Source organism: Natrix helvetica (assembly GCF_964273705.1).
Source record: "Natrix helvetica genome assembly, chromosome: 12".
NCBI classification, from domain to species: domain Eukaryota; kingdom Metazoa; phylum Chordata; class Lepidosauria; order Squamata; family Natricidae; genus Natrix; species Natrix helvetica.
Genome location: NC_138556.1, coordinates 16,544,256 through 16,554,118, shown reverse-complemented (window position 1 = coordinate 16,554,118; position 9,863 = coordinate 16,544,256). Strand labels below are relative to the sequence as shown.

Genomic DNA, 9,863 nt, shown 5'->3' with positions numbered 1-9,863 from the left:
GTTCAAAGCTGCACTGTGATGTATGAAAAAAAAATCCTCCGTAGTTTTGGTTCGAAGTATTCCACGCCACACATCACGCAAACACAACACTCCTTTCAGTGGTTTAATTTTGTCACAATGCAAGAAAGGGTTCAAGCAGTGAAGTTGTTCCTGGCACAGATGGCCAAATCTCTGTTTGCAATTGAACCCCAAGAGTTCATCCAGCCTTCCTTTGATCTCTCTGCATTCATTCCTGTTGGGTCTTCAGTTGCAGAGGTGACTGTGTTTGTCTATCCACAGCAGAGATGGCATTCAGCTGGTTCTGACCAGTTCTGGAGAACCGGTAGCAGAAATTTAGAGTAGTTCGGAGAACCGGCAAATACCACCTCTGGCTGGCCCCACCGCCATCTATTCTCTGCCTCCCGAGTCCCACCTGATCGGGAAGAAATGGGGGATTTTGCAGTAATCTTTTCCTGTTACGGCCACTAAGCCATGCCCACCAAGCCATGTCCACAGAACCGGTAGTAAAAAATTTAGAATCCCACCAATGACCCACAGATAATCCCACTGGATTTCAATGAGATTTGCACTGGAGAGAAAACCCCACTCACCACGGAGTTTCTTCCCAAGTAATTAGGAAAAAACCTCAAACTTGCAGATGGCAAAATCACTTGTTTTGAAAATAAACCAATGTCCTCATGCGTATTTTCCAAGAAACCGTGTTCTCAAGTCTACGCTTACCAAAGTCTTGGCAACCAGCCGGATTTCAACAGAGAAATGCACATACAGTACATAAAATTCAGAGAAGGTCTCCGCTGCTTCCACAGAAAAGTTACATCCCGTTTCACTTTATTCAGCAACTCTTGAACCCCAGGTTGTTTATTATGATATTTTTTTTGAGTCAGCATTACACAACCCACTCACTCCCAATTTCTCCCCATATTCTTGTAAACCAGCAGTGTCAAACTCAATGCCTGGGGGCCGGATCTAGCTTGTGGAGTGCTTAGATCTGGCCCATGGGGCCGTCTGGAAACAGCAAAGGTCCCGCCCGTGGAGCCTCTGCCAGCAAAAACACAGCTCGGGAGGGCTGCATGCGGCCCTCCCGAGCTCCGTTTTTGCTGGCAGAGGGCTGCAGGAGGCCATCGCAGCTGAAAACGGGAGACCGTTTTTGCTGGCAGAGCGTTTGGCCCACCACAGGTGACCCTGACCCGAGTGACGTTCAGCTGGCCATGTCCCCCTTGGGCACGCCCACTCCGGACCCCCGAGGTCAAACGCAACTTTGATGCAGCCCTCAATGAAACCGAGTTTGACACCCCTGTTGTCAACCCATTGTCCTATGGGAGGGCGTGCAACTTCCATCCTGCGCCTGAAGGAGCTTTGAAGACCAAGTTGGGCCCTGCCACTTCAACATCACAGCTTCAGTAGAAGTTCCGAGACACTGAAGGAGGTTCTACATGGTTTGTTGGATGACCCACGGGGGGGGGGGGGAGAGTCCAAGCTCCCTTCTTTGGCTTGGGCAACTCAAGCATGAATATCAAGCAGCAATATTTATAATGGACTAGCCCACTGTTTTCCTGGCATTTACTTATCCCAGTCCTGTATTAGACAGGAATGGTGATGTCAAGTGGCAACGTAAATGCAGAATGGGCTGTCCTCCCTCCTTCCATTAATGTCGCCACAATTCCTGAAGAGGCAATGGCAAGAACAACATCTCCTTGAGCCCTGATTTTGGCGACAATTGAATGAGTTAAAAAGGTTTTCCCTGTGCCCCCCGAAACGTGAGTTCTAATGTTGGATTTTCCCCTTCACCAAAGGGAGCCCCCTTGTGGAATACTGTGAAGCCATTACCATGACAACTCCACTGCGCTGTATAGTAGAAGCCATTTTAAAGCAGTACAGTAGAAGCCATTTGAAGGCACAACAGGCTGTATCTTAACAGAACCCCCCCCCCCCAGCAAGAAGCGTTTAATCTTCCGATAATCTCTGCAGACTCACTGGATTGACCAAATGTCCTCCCGGCTTAGCTGCGACATATTTGACATTTGTCATTGTCCCCAAACACAGCCACAGCCACATCATGGGGAGTCTCATCAAGGAAGCAGAATCCCCCTCCGAAGGAGAAAGGGGGGAGTCAACACTCTTCTCCTAGGTGCTCTTTTGGGTGTGGGTGGGAAGAGAGGACCTGGCCAAAGTTAATGTTCTCGCTGGGGTTGAGGTGGCTCACACCATCGTGGGAAAAGCAGAGAACTTTGGGTCTTTGGTAGGGGACGTATTGCAGTCAAGGACATGAGTCCTGTAGAGCACAGGTCCACTTGGCCACCTGGCATCAAGCCCCCATCTTGGCGTTCAACCTATTGGGAGCCACAAGACAGGCTCAATATTCAAAGCACGGCCCAAAGCACCAAGGAGAAACAGAACCACACGGGCACTTAAGTAGGGTGCCAGGCTCCTGCCTCATGTGATGGGACTGTGAAGGCAGATGCCACTCTCTGCAGGGCCAGTGGTGACCACACGGTTGCATTCACACATCGTTCCCGAGGGGTTCCAAACCTGCCCCGAGAGCCATGGTCAGCATGGCTCTTTCCCTCAAACACCACACACAGACCTCACACAAGGAAAGGTGGGGGAGCCACAGGAGGACGAGGCAACCCTGCCCCCTTCCTCAGGCACACACACAAGGTGCCTGGCTGATGGCCCCCCCTGCCCATCACTGCAGCTGTCCTATCTTCTCGCTGTCTTTTCCCTTGGGCCATGCCGTCGATTGCGATTCTGCCACATGTTCTGGAAATTTCCGGGCATTCTTTGGGCTCACAGACCCTTTCCTGGAAGCCTGGGGGCTCGAGAGGCCTTTCTTCTGGAGCTGAGGGCTGGATTGAGCTGAGGAGGACTTTCTGCCCACGTTGGGACTCCGAGAACCTTTGCTTCTCGGTGGAGGTTGAGGAACCTCAAGGCTCTTCAGAGCAAGGAGCTCACAGTAACGGTTGCATTGATGGGAGGTAATGAAGTGATTGAGGAGGTTGGGGTAGCAGCTCTCCTTCAGGCCTTGGTACCTGGCAGAGAAAGAAGGTTACTTCCCAAGATACATTCCCCTTCCATCTTTGACATGCTCATAAATTATGGGATTCACTGATGCTTCCCCCTCGTCTTATATCTATTAATGGATTTGTTCTGACGTAGGCTTTCTTAAAAAGCAAAAAGCAGAGTCTTGGTACCGTCAAAATCCCTTTTATTTTACATGACTGTGAATTCCTTTCATTCACAGTCAGCAAACATACTTTCCGAGGAATATTTATCAACATGAACCTTATCTCATTTGGAGAGCTGCCAGATAACTAGTTTCCAAAAGCAGGGCAAGGCAACACTTGGCACAGATTCTCTTATAGTCAAAAAAAGAACTTTCCACTCTTGAAACGACCGAAGGAACAAATTGTTTCCTGCAAAAGCCCCCTCCCCATTCGCTCCTCTTTTATGTCCTATGGGAGGGGCCAATCACCTCCAAGGTGTGGCTTTATTCCTAAGCTGTCCCTGCTTTCTTAGTTGTTCTTGTCTCCTGGCAGCTCTGCGCATGTGCACACTGGGAACAGGCTCCAGATGTTCCTCTGCCTCACTGCTGTCTAGCTCCCTCTCTGCCTCTGATGCAGAGCCCTTGTCTGAGCTTTCCTCAGCCCCCAGGACTGGCCCATCTTCCTCCCCAACCTCCTCACTATCCAACTCTGCTGCCAGCTCCACTGGCCCTTGGCGGACCATAACAGGACTAGCTGGCATCTGAGAGACAGCCTTTGCGTTAGCAGGCACCATAGAAAATTGCAAAGGATGTATCTGGAGAAAAATTTCAGCTCAACCCAGGAGATCTGTGGGTGACTAATCAAGGTTTAAATGCCCACATCCCATCAGATCTTCTGGCCTGGATTGTACAAGAGTTTAACATGGAGCTGGCCAATCTTTGTCTTTTGCTAAGCCATGATGGACAAAGATGTCATGGATTCCTCGTTCAGCGGTATGAACTTCGCAGAAATCTGGTTAGACAGCAAGAGAGTACTATCATGGTTTCAACCTAGAAGGAAGCTATGGAAGGAAAATGCCCTAAGATACACTGAAAGTTGAGTAAAAAGGTGCCAAAGCTGTTTATTATTTGGCAGGAGGATAGGAACTGCTAGTTAGCGATGTTGGCAGATTCCTTTATGTGCCAAAAATATAGAATCGTAGGGTCGGAAGGGATCTTGGAGGTTTACTAGTCCAACCCCTTGCTGAAGCTCTAGTCTTGGCTCACTCTGGTTGAACCCCGTTTTCCAGCCTGGATGGAAAGCAACGCAATGTGGTTACTTACCCCTTGGCTTTGGTAGCAATCTTCACATTGGTGACTTTCCACCCAACACCTGCAAGAGAAGCTCTGATGAAATCGTACGGCAGGTCCACCACTCCTCATTTTTGTTCAGCAACAACTACCATGCTGACTCTTAGAAGGTCACACTGAAGCCAGCTTCTATCCATTCATCTACAGCAGAGGTGCCAAAATCTACATTCCTACCACTTTTGCTGACCTACAAAAGTGCCAACGACTCTCAGCATTACTCAGAACATCAGGAGGACAACAGATTACCTAACAATCTGACCTAGAGAGGTAAAGGTAAAGGGTCCCCTCGCATGTATATGCTAGTCATTCCCAACTCTAGGGGGGCGGTGCCGATCTCCGTTTCAAAGCCGAGGAGCCAGCGCTGTCTGAAGACGTCTCCGTGGTCATGTGGCCGGCATGACTCAATGCCGAAGGCTCATGGAATGCTGCTACCTTCCCACCAAAGGTGGTTCCTATTTTTCTACTTGCATTTTTACATGCTTTCAAACTGCTGGGTTGGCAGAAGCTGGGACAAGTAATGGGAGCTCACTCCATTACGAGGCGCTGGGGGTTCGAACAGCTGAACTGCTGACCTTTCTGACTGACAAGCTCAGCTGAGTCACCACTGAGTCCCTTCTGACCTAGAGAAGCGTCACCTAAAAGTTAGAGGGTGCATCTAGTTGCCCACACAAGAGCCTCACCTTCCAGGTCCGTCACCAAGATGTTGCCATTTGTCCACTGGTAAAGCCAGTGCTGGAAAGCAGAGCACTTTTGCCCAATCTCAGAGGGGTCGGGTGGGGCCAACCTGTTGCCATCTCCTTCTCGTCCACAGTAGCACTGAAACGAGCCAGGTAAGTCTTGCTCCATGGTTGCGTAAGGAATATTGTTGGCTGGGCGATAGATCAGGTAAAGGGGGATTATCCTGCGTCAAAGAAAAAGAGTGCTCCTATTAGAGAACTTCAATTGCATGGGTTGACATATCAGATGTGGCCATTGTCTCCCAATTAAGACAGAGGGTGGGCCACCAGTCAAGAGCAAGGGTGAAATTTGACCGGATGGGACCAGCTCGGGCAAACCGGTAGGGATGATTTGAATCAGTTTGCCGAACTGGTAAAAATCACCCCACCCATGCTCGCCCGGTCACCCACTCAGTCGCCTGGTTGCCACTCGCCTCTTCTGGCCACTCACTCGGCCCTTCCGGCCGCTCGACCTACCCACCCAATCTGAACGTTTTTCCTTCCATTCACAGCAGAGCTGCTGCAACCTGTCCCTTTAAGGTAGCCCCCAGGAGGGAGGGATCGGGAGAACCACAAAGGAAGCAGCAGCTCTGCTGTGAACGGAGGGAGAAATGTTCAGAGTCTCTCCTGTATTTAACGTTGAATTCTGTGGCAGAGAGAATCCGAACGGAGGTGTAGGACCCTCTGCAAACCGATGAAGTTTTAAGCAGGCAGTTCAAAGAAATGACGTACTCAGGTATTGATCCAAAGTCAGCAATGGCTCGGGTCTCTGCAGCAAAGATCTTGCAGTATTCCCGACTCGAATTCTGGATTTTACACTCCTGCAAGGAAACAGACACGGCTCTTATGACTATAATTCCAGGCGCAATTGCGGTCATAGGTCAAGCACTTTGTCTAATTCTTGGTGACTGAACTTGAAGGTCTGCTTGACCACAGCACTGGGGTCTACCCACCTGAATGGTGATATCGTAATTCCTCTCCACCAGCGTGTTCTCACTGCGTCCACCAAATGCAATGAGGTTGTGGACCTTAATAATGCCAGTGTGCCCAGACTCAAAGACCGGCTCAAGGCCATAGATGGCACGGGCGCGGCAAGCCTTGCGTAGAAATCCTTGTCCAGCCTCCAGGTCCTCCACCGTGATCCGACCAAAGAGCTTATCCCCCCAGAAGCCAGAGTCCGCTAGGCCTTTGGCAAACACCATGGGGGTCATCTCGATCTCCTCTCCAGCTGAAAAGAATAGAAGATATGTCTTAATTTGAAGACTGGAATTCCTAGCAGTGGAGGAGGAGAAGAGGAGAAGTAACCAGGTGGTCATCTGAGCCAAGTCTACCTCTGCAGCAATGGCTGAAGTAGGAAATCAGGCATGGCTTGATTCCATCAAGATTTGCTGGTCTGATTCCATAAACAGCATTGTCTGCAAACACGGCAGGTGGATTCACATATCATAGAGTGCCAAAACAATAACCATCTTGGCCTATGTATGGCCGCAACCAATGAAATAGGAGAAAGGCCCAGAATTTTGCTCCAAACATCCATGAATATAATATCTGCCTTGTTTGGATCTTTGGCTTCAGTATGAAACTGGGTCAACTCAACCTCTTCCCTTCAACTGGAAAGTCATCCACGGTGAGAAGCTTGGAAGGGTTCATGACAGGGGTCAGGTTATCCCCAAGGGCATTGACTCACCATACCTTTTTCTGGTGTACTTTACCTTCTATTTCTTCTTTGGCGATAAATCCAGACAGCACTAGGGAAAAGAGCAAGATAGGGAAAGAGATATATTATGATTCCCTTACTCAGAAGAAGATCGGAAAGGGGTAAAGAGATCTCAATAGAGTTGGATTCAACGCATTCCTGGACTTGCTCTTTTGGAAGAGCCGTAGGAGATGACCAGGATGACCCCGAGGGAGGAGTCAAGCAAGTCATTAGTCTCAAATTAGTCTCATGCCCACAAGAGATCTAAATCCTGCTCACCTTGAATTCCATTGACTCTTATTGACAGTCAATTTGCTTTGACCATTAGTAGTTCAGATTCTTGTAGACAGCTTAAGCGTGCAATAAACCTCTATACTCATTTGAACGACCTGGATTTCCTGATTTCTGACACTCGACACCCCCTTAAACTTTGAGACTCATTTCTCTAAAAAGTTTCTTACTCACCCCTCTCTATACCTATTACAATGTCACACTCCAAAAACTAAAAGAGACACGTTGTGATACTTCCCAGAAGATTTATCTATTGTTTCCCACTATAGGCAAAGTCTAGCCAATGAAAACAAACTACCACCCCCACATAAAGCATATACTTTGGGAACTATTAAGGAGGGGGCATCTTCACTCTCTGTCTCTCACACAAACTATCCGAACTCTCTTGCTTCTCTAGAATCCAACCCTTCCTTCCTGGGAATTTGGCTGACATTCCATCACAAACAAGCTCCAAAAAAAATAGCTGCTTTGCAATAGATTGTATCTCCTGGCTTCCTTTATGTTCAACTCTGGTTGTCTCTATTTTTTGTTGCAATTCCTTGCCTTTGTGCACACACAACTTCCCTCTGGACATTTTAATTTCATAACTTCTGTGGGCAACAGTTTTCCCATGAAATATTGAGTAGCAACAGGATAAAAGGACAACAGACCAGTGTAGTTTTTGCCCATCCTTCAGAAATTGTGGAGTTCAGTTTCCAGAATTTTCAATAATGCCCACGTGTGTTGGGGGATTCTTAGAGTTGAAGTCCACAAATCTGGACTCATTAAGGCCATTATCATGCCCACTAAGACTAGGCCTGTGCCAGGGTTCCAAATAGCATCCAAAAGTAAATCAGAGTCCAAGGCAAAGTATTGCTCAAAGTCCCAGTTTATGAAGAGAGCCATGTGGGCACATCTGGGAAAACTCGAATCTGAAGACTTCCCGGTTTTCCCCACCCAGTTGAAAGTTCAAGATCTTGCCCCCCACACCCACAAGTCCATCCCATGGTCCAATCTCCTACTGCCATGCTGGCAATTCCACCCATCCAGTCCCGGTCAGGTGCAGAGGTGCAAAGACAAAGGATGACCTTGGCTTTCTGGAAAGGATTTTGTTATGGCTACATTGCGTCTCACTCCGTACAATCCTCCCCTCCCATTTTCCCACCATAGAAAATGCCTAGTAGAATAATAGAAAGTGTGGCAGGCCAACGATCCAAAAGAAAAGATGGCTGCAGGCCTGAGAGGCTGGTGCAGATGGAAGTCTAGCATTCTATCTGTATTATCTCTTCTGCTACCCAGGCCTAGCAGAGGAAGCCTATCTACTGGGCGACTAAATCTTACCTTCAGAAGTCAGCAGGAAGTCGGTACTGTCGGTCCCATATTCATTCTGGATGGTACATTGATACACCCCACAGTCCTTCGGGGACACCTGCACAATGGCCAAAGCTGCTTGCCCTTCATCCCCAGAGCTGGAAGACATGAGATCTAGAGCACACACTGCAGGAATGTCTAACCAGATGCTTCCAAGTTATCATCATAAGAATTAAAGAAATTAAGCTGATTGTGAATAAACGTGACCTTTTGGGTTGAATTCGGTAAGCTAACAGCCAACAGCCCTCCCCAATTTGCTACCTACCAGAATTTTTAAACAAGCATGACCTGATGATGGCTGGGAGTTATGGGGGGGGGGGGTGAAATCCAGTCTATCTAGAACATTGGAGAAGGACTGAAGATAGGAGTTTGGGCCGGGGTGGGAAAAGTAAGACAGGGCAAAAATTGTGTGGGAGACACTGCTCACACTATCACATTTCTGCTGCAGCCTTTTACTACTGGTTGTGTGGGTGTGGCTTGGTGGGTATGGCATGGCTTGGTGGGTGTGGCTTAGTGGGCATGGCAGGGGAAGGATATTGCAAAATCTCCATTCCCTCCCCACTCCAGGGGAAGGATACTGCGAAATCCCCATTCCCTCCCAACTCCAGCGGAAGGATACTGCAAAATCCCCATTCCCTCCCAACTCCAGGGGAAGGATACTGCAAAATCCCCATTCCCTCCCCACTCCAGGGGAAGGATACTGCAAAATCCCCATTCCCTCCCCACTCCAGGGGAAGGATACTGCAAAATCCCCATTCCCTCCCCACTCCAGGGGAAGGATACTGCAAAATCCCCATTCCCTCCCAACTCCAGGGGAAGCATACTGCAAAATCCCCATTCCCTCCCCACTCCAGGGGAAGGATACTGCAAAATCCCCATTCCCTCCCAACTCCAGGGGAAGGATACTGCAAAATCCCCATTCCCTCCCAATCAGCTGGGACTCAGGAGGCAGAGAATAGATGGGGGCAGGGCCAGTCAGAGGTGGTATTTATTGGTTCCCCGAAGTACTCAAAATTTCTGCTACCGGTTCTCTAGAACTTGTCAGAACCTGCTGAATGCCACCTCTGGCCCACTGGAGACATTGCCACAAGACTCACCTTCTTTTGACGTCTGCTATGGGCACCTCATCCTTGTACCAGATCAGCTTGGAGTCACTCAAGATATTGAAGAACTGGCACCATAGCTTCAAGTTCCCGGAGGCATCGGAGAACTGTTCTGCTCGGATCTTACGAACGACTTGCGGTGCTAAGAAAAGACGACAGATCAGAGCAGTCAGTTCTCAATGCCTAAATGGGATGTTGGGATTAAACAAGCGGCAAGTCCTCAACTCCCTTGGCTTTGAAAAGAACGTTTTGGATTCTAGAAAGCAGGGGCTGCACAACAGAGAGGCTTCCGTAGGTTTTTTCAATCCACAGTTGTGAAGGTTTCAGGATTTCTTCCCACCCCGTTCAGCCTCCAGCCACCTATATCCCCCTGT

The 9,863-nt window shown here is 48.8% G+C and overlaps 1 protein-coding gene across 2 annotated transcripts in view; it reads right to left on the bottom strand.

The window, feature by feature from the left end:
• Positions 1-89: 89 nt before the first annotated feature.
• Positions 90-9,863, bottom strand: part of ALPK3 (alpha kinase 3) — a 43,369-nt gene continuing 33,595 nt past the window's right edge. For both annotated transcript variants that reach the window (XM_081964599.1, XM_081964600.1), the window contains 8 exons: positions 9,484-9,631; positions 8,357-8,484; positions 6,762-6,797; positions 6,003-6,277; positions 5,782-5,870; positions 5,014-5,234; positions 4,307-4,355; positions 90-3,029 (listed from right to left, as the gene is read on the bottom strand). In XM_081964599.1, the coding sequence (XP_081820725.1) occupies positions 2,687-3,029; positions 4,307-4,355; positions 5,014-5,234; positions 5,782-5,870; positions 6,003-6,277; positions 6,762-6,797; positions 8,357-8,484; positions 9,484-9,631 (1,289 nt within the window). In that variant the 3' untranslated portion in view covers positions 90-2,686. The remainder of the gene's footprint in view (positions 3,030-4,306; positions 4,356-5,013; positions 5,235-5,781; positions 5,871-6,002; positions 6,278-6,761; positions 6,798-8,356; positions 8,485-9,483; positions 9,632-9,863) is intronic.